This window comes from Ovis canadensis, chromosome 13 (assembly GCF_042477335.2).
Source record: "Ovis canadensis isolate MfBH-ARS-UI-01 breed Bighorn chromosome 13, ARS-UI_OviCan_v2, whole genome shotgun sequence".
Lineage (NCBI taxonomy): Eukaryota > Metazoa > Chordata > Mammalia > Artiodactyla > Bovidae > Ovis > Ovis canadensis.
In genome coordinates, this window is record NC_091257.1 from 90,562,746 (window position 1) to 90,578,155 (window position 15,410).

The following is a 15,410-nucleotide window of genomic DNA, read 5'->3' on the forward strand; positions in this document are numbered from 1 at the left end:
TGAGCAACTTTCATTTTCATTCATTTATTTATTCATATAATAAATATTTGGGAGCATCTCTTAGATTTGTATATTTATTGAATTTGTATATTTATTTAAATATTTGTATATTTATTGAAACTGTTTTACCAAATACACAAATCTAGGCTGTCTGTGATGTAAATAGAGATTCCTAGGGTTGTGCAGTGCACAGCTCATGCACCTCTCCCGAGCAGCCCTGGACACCACTCTCTTCTCCAATCCCATGTCTCTGATGCATGGAGACCCCTTCACCTCAATAGGGGTAAATGGGGGGGGGGTCTCGCCGTGAAGTGGCAGGATCCCCTTCCTGTATGGACATCACACCCCCTGGTTTCTTCCAAGAGCCCAATCTGTCCTGGGAACAGTCTCCGATGACGCTGTCATAAACAGGGCTGGCCTCCTGGGGCGGGGGCTTGGGCCGGGCCAGGTGGCACTGAAACAGTCCATGGAAGGCCTCCCGGAAACGCTGGGACATGAGGGCATAGACGATGGGGTTGACGGCGCTGTTCACATAGATGCAAAGGCGGCAGAAGAGAAGGAAGCCAAGGTTGAGGTAGGGCGGGCTCAGGAAGGAATTCACCACCACCAGGGCGCGGTAGGGCAGCCACAGCAGAGTGAGAAGGACCACCGCCACAGCCAGCATCTTGGTGACCTGCCGGGTGAGACAGGAAAACAAGAAACGCATGGGTGCCAAGGGAGAATCCTGGCTTCCAGGTCTCTCTGTAACACAAGAGTGTCCGGGCCTGGCCAATCTGTGATTGCACGCATGTCCTCACTTCAACTCCATCCTCACCGAGAAAACCGCTCCGCATCCTTCTCTGCTCTGCTCAGGTCTTCAGAAACCTCCCAGCTCCAATCCACCTCCAAAGCCTTTGAATGGGCGGCTCCCACATACTGGACGCAAATTCACTCATCCACTGAGCTTCAGGCCCTTTCTCTATAGGATGGAGACACGGTACTGCTGTCATCATAGGTGGACACGAGGACTGAAGGAGTTCATGCCAGTAAAGAATGTAGAATAGCGCCAGCCATAGGAGAGATGCTTTTGTGGGGTTATTGTGGGTTTACTGCTGCTGCTGCTGCTGCTAACATAACCTCTACTACCACTATTGCAACTGTGTGAGGTTTAGAGCGGCAACAGCTGGGTTAGAATCCTTGCTCCACTGCAAACCAGCTGTTTGGCCTCGGACTGTCCCTCTCTCCAGCTACATCACTTCTCCCCAACAGACCCAGCCACATGCTTCCTTCCTGCTCTTTCACTCACCCTGCCCCCTCCCTTCTGATTCTCCTTCCTGCCTTTGCTCTTGGCCACCTGTTTGCCCCTCCCTGCTCCCTCCTCTTCACTTCCTAACTCTTCAGATCTCCGCAGCACTTCCCTCAAAGCACAGACTAAATGAAGCCTCCAAGAGGAGTGCACGCTGGAAGGCGTTTCAAAAGATGCAGTTTCTAAATTCTGGAATGAAATCGCCACAAGGGGGCGTCTGTCAAGGGAGCCGGGACATCACTAACACTGCGGAGGCTAGCAGCGCCCACGAGCCCCGGACCCTGGAGTCCTCAGTGACCCCTCCAGAGACCAAACATGGTGGCAAACGTTATGAGCTTCAACTGCTCAAATAGTTCTTGATGAGCTTAATGAGCTGCAACTGCTCAAATAGTCCTGTCACCGGTTCTGTGACCAGCAAACCCTGGATACATTCAATCAGCTCTGGGGAACAGGGGAGAGACAACTTTCTCATCAAGGCAGAAGCTAGCCTGGTTTTCCAGAGTACAATTACTTCTTAGAGTCTGTGAGTTTAGTTCCTCTCCTAAGAGGCTTGGCTCTGGCTGAGTCAATAAGTTCATGTTATATAATATTCTCCAGGAACCATGAAAAATCACAGGAATCCCCTAGAAGGTCTTGACTTCTGACTGTACCAAATTCAGATCCTGTTCCATTCTATTTTACGTTCACTTGGGTGAGAAATACCAGCAGTGTGGTGGGCCCTGGAGCCAGGTTTCCTGGGTTCAAATCTTGGTTCTGTCACTTACCAACTCTGTGACCTTGGGCAGCCTTTCTGTGACCCCGTTTCCTCTGAGATGATGACATGATACATCACGGAGTTGGTGTAAAAACTCAACGTTATAAAAATAAAACATAAATGCCCCAACAAAACAATAGCAATAGGTACCATATATTGAACACTTACTATACATTAGATTTATATTTACTACCATCCACTGGGGTAGATAGACACTATAATTATTTTATTTTCCAGTGGAAGAAATCAAGTCTCAGCAAGGTGAAGTGACTTACCCAAAGCCACACAGCAAGACATTAACAAAGCTAAGGGCCAGAACCTAGGTCTAGAATACTCTTTTTACTTCTGGAAGTTTCACCTACAGCATAGGTCAGGCAGGATTTTGATCCCAGTCCTTCCGGGTTGAGCCTGAGAGCAGAAACAGTAGTAAATAAGTGTGAGGACAGGAGTTGCATTTGTCTGGAACCAAAACTTTCTATTTTAGACTTGTTCAGCCCATGTCCTGCCGCCTTCCCTCTAAAAACTACTTTGATCTAAGTTGTCTGCAAGCAGGATGGGCCAAAGGGGCTTTTGGGGCAGTTGGAAGAGCCCCCTCAACAGTGTGCCCATTCCAAGAGGGAGGGAGATGGCACGGATGGTTCTTGCCTGGCTCAGGAGTGATTCAGCCAGGACGAGGTGCCTCCGCCTCCCACACAAGCTGTGGGTCGGGGTGGCAGGCTGAAGATAAAGACCAGCTGGACCCAGAAAGCGGTCCTCCCACCTCTATTCCTGCAAACCCCTGTGGTATGGTGAAACTGCTGGAACAGGGGTGAAGATACAGGGATGGGCAGTTGGGTTCCTGCTCCCAGGTCCCCTGCCATGTCACCTTGGTCCCTCCCTTGTCCCCTCTGCCTGTTGCCTTTTCCGTAAATTCAGGTAGTAAACCTCCCGAACATGAATGATTTCAGGAACCATCAGATAATCAGGCACACAGCAAGCACTCAGTAAATGCTGGATTCCTCCCCAGGATCCTTTCTCCTCTTGTGCTTTCAGACTGTCCACTGAAGCAGCTTTAGCACCAGAGGATGTGGAATTGTCTTGGAAAGTCACTTCACCTCTCTGAGCTTCACTTTCCTCATCAGTAGAAGAAGGGGAATAATGGCTATGGTGGAGGGACTCACTGAGGAAGTATAATAATAAATCAACATGAATTTAGCCTTTAGCGTCCGACTCTTCGCGACCCCATGGACTGTAGCCCGCCAGGCTCCCCTGTCCATGGGATTTTCCGGGCAAGAATACTGGACTGGGTTGCCATTTCCTTCTCCAGGGGATCTTCCCGACCCAGGGATTGAACTTGGGTCTCCTGCACTGCAGGCAGACTCTTCACCACGTGAGCCACGAGGAAAGCCCAAGTTTGTGACATTGGCTCTAAATGAATTATTCCATTTCTGCTGGCACTCCAAAGTGCTGCAGATTGCCCTTATCTCGTACAACAGGAGAGGAAACAAGCTCAGAAAGACAGAAGTGACCTCTCCCAAAACAAGCCCAATAAGTGTCATGACCCGGATTTGAGCTTGACTCCAGAGGGCTTCCCTGGTGGCTCAGACCGTCAAGAATCTGCGTGCAATGCAGGAAACCTGGGTTCCATCCCTGGGTGGGGAAGCTCCCCGCCCTGCAGAAGGGAATGGCTCCCCACTGCAGTATTCTTGCGTAAAGAATTTGGACAGAGGCGCCTGGTGGGTTACAGTCCACGGGGTCGCAAAGTCGGACACGACTGAGCCACTAACCCTTTCACTACATTTTTGACTGCAGAAGGGCCCAAGGTGCCATCCACACATCTGCTGCAGGCTCAGTACAGGGGTCTGAAAGAGGGGGGAGGAGGGCCCTACCTGCTTCCGGGAGTTGAGGGCACCCCTCCTGCAGCGGGAAGACAAGCGCCCTTGGCCAGCGGGGCCGCCCTGGTGCACAGAGCCCGACCGTCCCGGGTCGCCAGGAGGCAGCGGCCCCGCGAAGAGGACGCGCGCTATGAGCGCGTAGCACACGGTGGCCAAGCCCAGGGGCAGCGCGTAGAAGAGCGCGAAGTCCAGGAAGCAGACAGGCAGGTAGAGGGAGCGCGGCAAGCGGTAGCCGCACTGCACCTGCACGCCGTCGGCGTACGCGGTCTCGCGCGTGTCCACCAGGAAGAGCCAGAGCACGCAGTAGGCGCCGGTGCCCAGCCACACCAACGCCGCGATGCGCTTGGCCTGCGCCGCCGTGCACAGAGCCTGGGCGCTCAGAGGGCGGCAGATGGCGAGGTAGCGCTCCACCGTGAACGCGGTGATGGAGCCCGTGGACGCGTTGATGCCCACGTACTGCAGGCAGGTGATGCCCAGGCAGCCGGCGTGGCCGAAGGTCCAAACCCGGGCGGAGGCCGCCTCGGTCACAGCGGGCACTCCAGCCGCCAGGAGCATCAGCAGGTTCGCAGGGGCCAGGCTCACCAGGTAACAGTTGGTGGACGTGACCATGTGGCGGCTCCGGGCCACCACCAGGACCACCATGGTGTTGCCCGCCACCCCCACGGCGCACACGAGGGGCACCAAGGTCAAGGTCACTGCCTGGACAGTCAGTGGGGGGCGGGGCATGAAGCCCGGGCCCGACGAGTTTGCGAGCTCAGAGTGCTCGGGGGCTTCTCCATGCGCCCCGGTCCGCACTGCCCCGCGAAGGCTGCAGCGAGTTGGGGAATGACTCCAGGTGCAAAGGTGTCCTGGGAGAATCTCCCTGAAGGAAGCTGCGCGTCTCGGGGAGGAGGGGCGGGTCTAGCAGCTGTCTCCAGCTTAACTGGTTTCTCCAACTCCAGGCAGGGTCTCACTGCCCCCACCCGGGACGCTGGGAACTCGGAGGCATCAGGAATTAGGCTTGTGCTGCTCAGTTGGCTCGATCGCTCCCGGGGTGGGGTTGACTGCAGCAGAGCGTTCTGGATTGTAGGGTCGCGCTCCAGCAGGGGGACCGGGCACCCGAATGCCGCGTCCTTCAGGACCAACTGCTGGAGCGCTCTCAGCTCCTACCTTTCCTCTCCAGTTCTGCAGGCTCAGGACTGTAGACTCGGGGATCCAGTCGATGAAGTTCGGTGCGCGGACTGACCGATCCTTTGCCTCTCTAACCTCTTCTCTCGGCTCTGCACAACTCCCCCAGGCAGGCTCCTCTACTGTTGCCTTGTCCTCTCCACTGATGCCACTTGGCTCATTCCGGTTGCCCCAGCTCGGCACCAGTTCTTTCCACCAGCTCCTGGCACCGCACGAGGTCAGATCGGGGACGGTGCGGTGGGGTACGGAAGTTGAAAAAGGAACGGTGAGCCCTGCTCGCGCGCCCCTACCCTGGGCTTTGCGTCCTCCCTTCTTTCTCTACAGGAGCATCTCCTCTGGACCCGGAGGTGGGCGGCGGGATAGGGAGGAGTCGAAGACCCGCTGGCTTTCCAACACAGTTCCGGGATCCTATCCCATTCTCCCTGGCAGAAACCTCAGCCCTGCTCCTGACAAATGGGGAGCAGAGACCTAGAGCTGCGGGAAAGGAAAGCTACTTGCTTCTCTGTACTTGGGTTGCTCCTGTCTCCTCCTAAACCAGTGAAGTTGCTCAATCGTGTCCGACTCTGCGATCCCAACGACTGTAGCCTACCAGGCTCTTCCATTCATGGAATTTTCCAGGCAAGAGTACTGGAGTAGGTTGCCATTTCATTCTCTTGCTTACTTTTCCCAATTTTCTTTCCTTCCTTCTGAAGCTGAGCTGTAAATTCTTGGAGGGTGCCCCGCCCCACAAGAATCTCTCCCTTCCAGATGGTGCCATTCACAGGGCACAAACCTGTTAGGAATCTTAAGTTCTGTTCTTGCTGCTGAAAAGATGCTTAAGGATAGTTGAATGAATGAAAGGACTTGTCTCTTCACTAGAGGAAGCTCTTTGAAGGTGGGACCACACTAAGCTTCATAAGAGGCATAGAGGTTGCTTCCAGGGAGCCTAGCTTCCTGCCTGCCTCTAGCAGATGCTGACAGTTGTTTGCTGCTGAGGATCCGTCGATTATGCTCTCTAAAAATTATTTCTTCATCTGTGAAATAGAACGATAATGATAAAACACATCTCGGAGTGTCCTTGGGAGGCTCACATGATTGATGTGGGGAAAATCCATGTGAAACACTTAGCTGTGCTTGACTGTGGCAAGGGGCGAATATATGGGTAGTTACAGTTCTATCCCTGTCTCTCCATCTCTATCATCCATCTATCTATTGCTGTATCCCTCTCCTCCCCCTTCTTCTTCCCCTTCTTCTCTGAAGAGCTTGCTCTGTCTACAAATCTGATAAATGGACAAAGAGAGAATGAGAGGGAACTTACCAGGGGAGTATTCTGGGGGCACCAGCCAAAATTCCATTGTCCCTGTTGTCAGTCTCTATCACAAATGATGACTAATGTGTATGAACCACCAGGTATTGCCTGGCGACGCTCTGTGTGCTCCCCAAATATGTAATTCTATACTCTCTGTGTCCTATGGGGAAAGTACTATTAGATCCCCACTCTGCCCTGTTCAAAGTTCTGACACACAATCCATGAGCTTTATAACACGGGTGGTTGCCAGATAATGATAACAGGACACAAGTGAACCAAACTGTCCTCAATTATCAGAAAGCAAAGACTATCCAAGTGGGAAGGGAAACCCACTCAATAATTTAACACATGTGCACTGATGGCCTTCTGTTATGTTAGAGCTGGGTTGTTGTTGTGAATAGCCAACTTAGAATTAGGCAAAGTGGGCATGATTGCTCCCCTTTTACAGATGTGGAAACAGGGTTTTAGAGAGATGAAGTGATCTACTTGGTGTTAATTGACAGTAGAGATAAAGTCGGTGTTGGAACCAGATCTAGCTGGTTCTAAACCTTCCACCAGACCCTGCCCTTTTGAAGGCATTTCAGTTAGGGGGCCACTGTGAACACAAAAAAACTTGGTCCCTGGCTTCCTAGCACTTATAGTGTAGTAAGGGAGGAAGGCAGGAAGCAAATAGATAATTACACGTGTCATAAGAGTTTTAAGATGCTACAGCAGTGTGAGTTGGAGAGCCATAGTTTTTTTTTATCTTTTTATTTTAGGTTTTGACCACACCGTGTAGCAAGTGGGATCTCAGTTCCGCAACCAGTGACTGAACCCACACCCCCTGCGTTGGAAGCACAGAGTCCTAGTCGCTAGACCACCAGGGAAGTCATGGTAATGCAATCCCAAGAAAGTGACGTTTAAGCAGAGTTCCTGGTCATTCTGTTTGTCCATCATCAATTCTATCCCAAACAATTTAAGTTACTAGTTTTCTCTTCACCCAGGATCCACAAAAAATAAATTTTATATAGTATCTTAGTATACCTCTCACACTCACATGCACGCAACGAGCTGAAACGATTTTTACAAAATTACACTTGGGCTTACTAGGAGCAATGTGTGCTGGTATTTTCTATTCTATTTTATTTTTTAGAAAGACTGGTTGCCATCTGTTAATTTGGTTCCTGATCCACATTTTGTGGCCCATCCTTTGAAAAACATTTCAGCCAGTCTTGCTAGTCCCATCTCCCCTCCCAGTGATCAGGGTGGAAAGAAGTGAGAGACTAATTCTAGTTAATGAATCATGAAGGATTATTGCTGCAGTGGAGGGGGGTGCTCTGGGGAGGTTATATTCTTATATAACCAGCTCTAGTGGAAGGGAGGGGTGGGGCAGAGAAAGAGAGAGAGAGGGAGAGAGGGGAGGGAAGACTCTAGGAGAGTCACAGGAGGGACACACCGGGCCGTCTGAAGTCCAATGGTTGTGATGGTGCTACAAGAGGGAGCCTTCTTCCTCTCACTCCTGTAAATTGCTGCATGAAGAACCTCTGGTCTGAGACCTGAGCACAGGTGGGTGGTCTTGCTGTTTCACAGACTGCTCCCACCCTCTTTGATCAACAGGGAAGAGACAAGAGCCCCTGAGAGCTGATACTGCAGAGTTGCCCAGTCCTGGACCTGAGATTGGAACCCAGCACTTGAACTCACGTCTAGGATCACCTTGGCATTTCCAGGTGGGCAGTGAGGTGGGGCAGCAGAGTTGTTGGCCTTCTTACCTGGTACCTTTTCTTCCCGGCAGTCATCCCAAGGATGGTCCTGTGGCAGCCAGCAGAGGGCGTCAGCTGCTGCCAGCTTTCCAGGTCCCTGGACCATTCACCGTCTCCGGCTGGAGACCCCAGGGCTCTCTCCCTCACCTCAGTCAAGGGAAATTAGCACCACCTCGCCCATCTGACTTGCTCTGAAGTCAGAGTAGGAGAAAGGTCAACATTCACATTTGTGACTCTGGGAAAAATCACATAATCCTCTCTGAACCTCAGGCTTCTCATCTGTAGACTTTGCTCATGCCAGAGGGCTCTTGGGATAGAAGACAGAAGGAGGTTCCAGCCCCGTGTTTTCCAGTCTCTAGGCCAAAGAGGAAGAGGCTCCTGAGGTAAAGTGTGGGACTGTCAGGAGAGCTGGAACTGGCCTTTACTCTGCTCCGTCCTTCTGGGCCAAGCACCCAGCAGGGAGCCCGGTGGGTGTCCTGAAAGGAGCTAAGCCTCAGACAAGCGATCTGACAACCTCCTCCTCATCATTTCTGTCCTTCATAAACATCAAACTTGTCTCCACTTTAGGGCCTTTGCACTTGCAGCTTTTCCTGTCTGGAATGTTCTTTCCTTTTCTTTTTGCAGGTCTGTCTCCTGCTTATCCTTCAGGCCTCAAATCAAAAGCTATCTCCTTAGAGAGGCTGTCCCTGGCCACCCCATCTAAGATTGCTGACCACCCTCTTTGTCTCCAGGTGAAATTATCTTGCTAACTTATTACCTTGTTTGTTGCCAGTCTTTCATCTAGGATGTAAGTTTCATAAGGAGCTTCATGTGTCCCTTTTACCACTGGATCACCAGACCTCAGCACAGGGCTTAATATACAGAGTTGTCCAATAAGTATTCGTTGAGTAAACGTAAGAAATGTTGGACATCTCAGGTGGTGCTAGTGGTAAAGAACTTGCCTGCCAGTGCAGGAGATGTAAGTCATGTGATTGTGACTTAATCCCTGGGTTGGGCAGATCCCCTGGAGGAGGGCAGGGCAACCCAGTATTCTTGCCTAGAGAATCCCATGAACAGAGGAGCCTGGTGGGCTGCAGTCCATAGGGTCACAAAGAGTCAGACACGACAGAAGCAACTTATCACAGCACAGCACACAGCACGTGAGATGTTGGTGAATTCTGTGCATTTGTAAAGCCTGGGCCAGACGCTTCTTTCCATGTGTATCTCACATGGATAGAGGAAAGCTCTGTTAGCTCCCACTGAAAGGAAGGGAAAACGACATACAGAGAGACTTAGTGATTTGTTCAATGTCACACAACTACTAACTAAGTGGTGGAGTCTGAACTCTGTTGTTTGTTAGCTGTGCGGCTTTGGGGAAAATAGTTAACCCCTCTGAATCTCAATTTCTTTGCCTCTAAACAAAGATGACAATACCATTGATCTCATACACTTCTGTGAGGTTTAAACCAGATGATGTACATGGGGGTTTTATAGAGTTTGGGGCACATCTGATGGCGTGCTGGAGCCAGCTCATGAGAGTCAGTTGCAGGCATCCATTCCTAGGTCCTCTTCCAGTGACAACATGTGGGTTGCTTGAAATCACATGGTAGGAGTATTTACACCATGGAAATCAGCAAACACTATATATGAGGGCTTTTTTTTTTTTTTCTTAAAGAGCCAGTTGTTAAGCATTTACTAGCAAACTCCGCACACCCAGCAAACGCTAGCTATTATTATCTGTAATGCTCTCATTTTTATAGGGGCAAAAGTTCATGTAATACTTGGGAAATTTTTTAAAAATGTGTGGGTGAGTCACTGCCCATGCAAATGACAAGGCAGCTTTGTGAGAGTGGACGTGATGGGGGCTGGGTGTCGGGGAGACTAGCGTGCTCCTCGGGGATGAGGACAAACACCTTTGGGGAGTGGGTGGAAGAGTGGCCGGAGTGCGGCCAGCTCAGTGCAATTGCTGACTCACAGCTGAAAAATACCCCAGAGCTGAGGGCGTAGGGGTGGAGGGGGCAGATGGCAGGATTTCTGTTCTCCATCCTTGTGAAAACCCAACCACTGGGATGTGCCTTTGGATGTCAATTCCATTAAAGGACGGATCAGAGGCGCTGGCTTGAAGCTCCATCTGTGTGTCCTCCCTCTGTAATGACATGTGACTGCAGGGAACCCGACTCACTGGGCTCGCCTTGAGTCCTGGCATTCAGATAAACACTTTGGTAGCAACATAGAGTGAAAGGGAAAGTAATTTTATTTTTAGTGGAGTTTCTGGAGAAAACCCCAAGGGGAGTAATACACCACAAAAATGTTTTTAAAAATCCCCTTTTCTCATCTCTGTGTCTCAGTGTTTCATCCTCCAGGTAGCAACGTTATGAATATTTCCTCTTTCCCTCTTATTTCTAACCTGCCTACCTCCCATCTGAAAAGTATCCATCTCTAGGGCAAATATGATACACAATCCATTCTTCTTCCTAATAGCCAATCAATCCTCCTTTTCAATGGGGTTTTCAATTGGGTAAAACCTTAACCCGTAGCATTCAGTAGAGCAGAGGAGACCAGAATGGAATAGATAGACTGCACTAGAATAGAACAGAACCAGATATGATTACATGGACTGCGGCAGAATAGGACAGGAGAAAAACATCAAAGTGCATTGCACAAGTTAAGACTAAACGCGGGGTCTTCCCTGGGGGTCCAGGTTTGATCCCTGGTCAGGAAACTAAGATCCTATTTGCTGTGGAGCAACCATGCCCACATGGGGCAAATATTGAGGCTGCGAGCTCTGGAGCCTGCGTGAGATGAATGAGTCCACGTGCCACAACCAAAGACCCTGTATGACACAAGGAAGATCCCACATGCCGCAACGAAGACCTGACACAGACAAACAAATGAATAAATAATTTTAAAAAACTTTTTCATTAAAATTTTATTTTAGTTTGTGTGTGCATGTGTGTGTATGTGTGTGTGTGTGCACTTGCATGCTCAGTTGCTTCAGTCATGTTCAACCGTTTGTGACCCCATGGACTGTAGCCTACCAGGCTCCTCTGTGCATGGGATTCTCCAGACAAGAATACCGGAGTGGGTTGCCATTCCCTTCTCCAGGGGGTCTTCCCCACCCAGGGATCGAACCCGGGTCTCCTGCATTGCAGGTGGTTTCTTTACCACGGAGCCCCTGGGAAAGCCCGTGTGTGTGTATGTGTATGTGTGTAGTTGCAAAGAAACAGGTATTTTCTGTGTGGGCTGAGGTCAAAAAAGTTTCAAAGTCATTGTTTTGGCATGTCTTCTCAAAGTATAGTTTTTCAGTCTTTGGAAAACTGAAATCTGTTTCCCAGTCTTACAGATTGGATTCCAGTGTGATTGTGGTTCTCTCGCTAGTGGTAAAGAACCCGCCTGCCAATGCAGGAGATGTAAGAGACACGGGTTTGATCCCTGGGTCAGGAAGATCCTCTGGAGGAGGGAATGGCAACCCACTCCGGTATTCTTGCCTGGAGAATCCCATGCACAGAGGAGCCTGGTGGGTCAGAGTCCATGGGGTCGCACAGAATCAGACACCCCTGAGGCGATACAGCATACACGTGCAATTTGTGAGGTGAAAGTAGAGTTGCAGTTTTGTTGCTTCTATTTCTATTGGTAAGCAGTGTCCTGAAAGCCTGATCACCGTGTACAGCCATGCAAGGCAGGGATGCTCAGCCCTTCACCTGGGGATGCATCATTCATGTGGCCCGTGCTATGGACTGCTTCCCCTACAGGTGCGCCTGTGGTAGCCCTGCTGGAGGTGCAGGGATCTCAGTATTAGGGGACTAGTATTTTGGGAGTCGAAAGGCCAAGCCTGGGCATCCATGTTTTTGGGGGCCAAGTCTCCCACATGCAGCCTGGCTCTGGTTACAGAGGCACCTTTCTCATCTGTCTACACAGCTAAGAGAGTGCATCCTGAGATCCAGCAGTTTGAACCCTGCTTCCTGATTTCTTACCTTCCTGATTTATCCCAGAGCCAAGTTCCTTGGTTAAGGCAGCTCTGGACCCTCATTCCTGGACGTCCTTTCCTCTAGTACTTCCAACCTTTCATAAGGACTCATTCCCTGTGTTAAATATCTCCTGGCTTAAAATATCTAAGGAATTTTCTTTAATCTGTAATCAAACCCTAACTGAGAGGGCACCCAGTTCAGGTCACATTAGTCCTTTTCAAATTAGATCAAATTAGTTTCATATTTCTTTTTTTTTTTCAAACTTCAAACTTTTTATTTTGTATTAGGGTATCAGTTCAATTCAGTCACTCAGTTACATCTGACTCTTTGCGACCCCATGGACTGAAGCACACCAGGCCTCCCTGTCCATCACCAACTCCCAGAGTACACTCAAATTCAGGTCCATCGAGTTGGTGATGCCATCCAACCATCTCTTCCTCTGTGGTCACCTTCTCCTCCTGCCTTCACTCTCTCCCAGCATCAGGGTCTTTTCCAATGAGTCAGTTCTTCACATCAGGTGGCCAAAGTATTGGAGTTTCAGCCTCAGCATCAGTCCTTCCAATGAATATTCAGGACTGATTTATTTTACGATTGACTGGTTTGATCTCCTTGCAGTCCAAGAAACACTCAAGAGTCTTCTCCAACACCACAGTTCAAAACATCAGTTCTTCAAAGTACTTAGCTTTCTTTATGGTCCAACTCTCACATCCATACATGACTACTGGAAAAACCATAGCTTTGACTAGACAGACCTTTGTTGGCAAAGTAATGTCTCTCTCTGCTTTTTAATATGCTGTCTAGGTTGGTCATAGCTTTTCTTCGAAGGAACAAGCGTCTTTTAATTTCATGGCTGCAGTCATCATCTGCAGTGATTTTGGAGCCCAAGAAAATAAAGTCTCTCACTGTTTCCATTGTTTTCCCATCTATTTGCCATGAGGGGATACCATGATCTTAGTTTTTTGAATGTTGAGTTTTAAGCCAGCCTTGAAGTCAGGCGTATACATGTAACCACACCCCACTCCCATCCAGGTTGGCACATAACACTGAATAGAGTTCCATGTGCTACACAGTAGGTTCTAGTTGGTTATCCATTTTGAATACAGGAGTGTGTACGTGACCTTATCTACCCATTACTCAGATTGCACACAAAGGAAGACCTAGAAACTGACTCAGAAGCAAGAAAACTTTTTTTTAGATGTTTAGGAGTGATGATGAACAGTTTGCATCTCCTATTTTGTTTTTTAAATCTGTTGTTATAAACAACAGCAAAAGACAACTCATGGCTTTATTTTATGGTACTTAATCAGGATGTGGGCTGCCGTCTATGGGGTCACAAAGAGTCGGACATGACTGAAGCGACTTAGCAGCAGCAGCAGATCCGCTCTAGCCAGAATCTGGAGGGGAGTGGAGGGCATCAGGGGAGAGAGGAGTGCTTGGCTCTGGGGACCCCACAGCCCCACTTTCTCCTACTCTGCCAGCCTGGGACGACAGGCTGCCCACACTCCTTGGCTCACGGCCCCTCCCTCACAACAAAATCACCCAAACCTCTGCTCTGGCCATCATATCCCCTCTTCCCGACTCTGTCCTTCCTTCTCCCTCTTGTGATGACATTGCCCTCCCCAGCACACATTATATTTCAGGATAATCTCCCCATTTCAAGACACTTGACAGTCACATCTGCAAAACCCCTTTGGCCATGTCAGGTAACATACTCACAGGTTTTGAGGATTAGGGCGTGGACCGCTTTGGGGGGCGTTATTCTGTCCACCACATGCTTGGTCCTGAGGGAGCTGGCCTTGGCACGCAAAGCTGATGGCTGGAGTCTGATGCGATTCTCCCAAACATACTGGCTGTTCAAGTGGAGACACTTGGCTTGGGATGTGCTCTTACCGCTTAGCATCTTCCCGTTTGGCCACAAACTCAGCCTGCTTCCAGTGCCTGACCACCCCCTCCTTCAAGCCCCAGATCTTCAGGAAGGAGCTGAGACCAGAGAGAATGCAATTCTACCTCCTGGGACTTCCCTGGTGGTCCAGTGGCTAAGACTCCGAGCTCCCAAGGTGGGTGGCCAGGCTTCAATCCCTGCAGGGAACTAGCTCCCACATACCTCAACTAAAGATCCCACGTGCAGCTAAGACCCAGTGCAGCCAAATAAGTGAATAAGCAAGTATTTTAAAACATTCTACCACCAGGTATCTGGCTGTGTACATAATCATTACTGAGCCCTTGCTCGGCTTCTGCTTGAGATGCTAGGAAAACTGTGGAAGACCAGACAGATAGCATGGAGTTTGCACGCTTGTGGGCATGTCATGAAACACACCTTCAAGTAAACAAACAAACAAAAGGAGAGAGCTAAATATACAAATGCATACGTAAGACAATAAAGGATATTGGTAGAATTATGTATAAAGATGATGGAACAATTTAATATGAAAGAGCAGGGGTCAGCAACCATTTTATTTAAAGAGCCAGGTGATAAATATTTCAGATTTCCTACACCATGTCTGAACTACTCATATTTCCCATCACAGCAAAGGAAGTCAGAGACTATTAAATAAGTGTATCAAAAGTCCAATAAAACCTATTCATGGAAACAAACCTGATCTGGCCCACAGATTGGAGCTTGCTGACTCCTGCGATAGAGGAGGACTAGGTGGGATGGGACAATTTTAGGTAGAGTAGTCAGGGAAGTCTTCTCTGAGGAGGTGATACTTAAGCTAATGTCCCAGTGATGCAAAGAAGCTGGCCTTGATTGAAGCAAGAGTGTTCTAGGATGTGGGAATAGCAAGAATATCACCTTGAGGTGCAAACCAGCCTCTGGGGAGCTTAAGTCCATGCAAGCGAGGGAGAGGCTGACTCGGTCAAGAATTTGTAACACAGGCAGGAAAGAGATCTCAAAGGGATAACTTAGGAGAGTTTAATGAAGACACAGAGGTGGGGACTTGGTGAAGGGAAGGATGGGGACACCGCCAAAGACCTGTACCTGGTAGATTGGTACCTCTGGAAATGCAGCAGGGATTGCAGCCACGGGGCAGGGGTCACGCAGAGCAGGAACACGGGCCTCTGCCAGGAGGTCTCCCAGACTAACATCCTGACCTCTCTCCCCGCTCCCACGTTAGACCTCCTGCCAGCGCATACTGTTGGCTGAGCCCAACCAGAGGTCAGAGGTCAAGGGAGTGACAGAATCACTAAAGGTCAGATGCCTGGGAAAGAGAGCAGTGAGAGAAGGGCAGAAAATGACCTAGAGGGAAAGACAGGGAGTACCAAGCCCACAGGGTAAGGAGCTGCAACAGTATCATAATTTCGATAGGGATGAAGTGGCCATAAACTACAACTACCCATCAATTTGAATTTCAGAT

General features: G+C 49.6%; 1 protein-coding gene across 1 annotated transcript; it reads right to left on the reverse strand.

Moving 5' to 3' along the window:
• Positions 1-274: 274 nt before the first annotated feature.
• LOC138416893 (thyrotropin-releasing hormone receptor-like) lies at positions 275-4,639 on the reverse strand. Its single transcript, XM_069546377.1, has 2 exons — positions 3,908-4,639; positions 275-673 (listed from the first exon to the last, which is right to left on the reverse strand). The coding sequence occupies exons 1-2, from the start codon at positions 4,637-4,639 to the stop codon at positions 275-277; spliced, it is 1,131 nt and encodes a 376-aa protein (XP_069402478.1).
• Between the last annotated feature and the right edge of the window lie 10,771 nt (positions 4,640-15,410).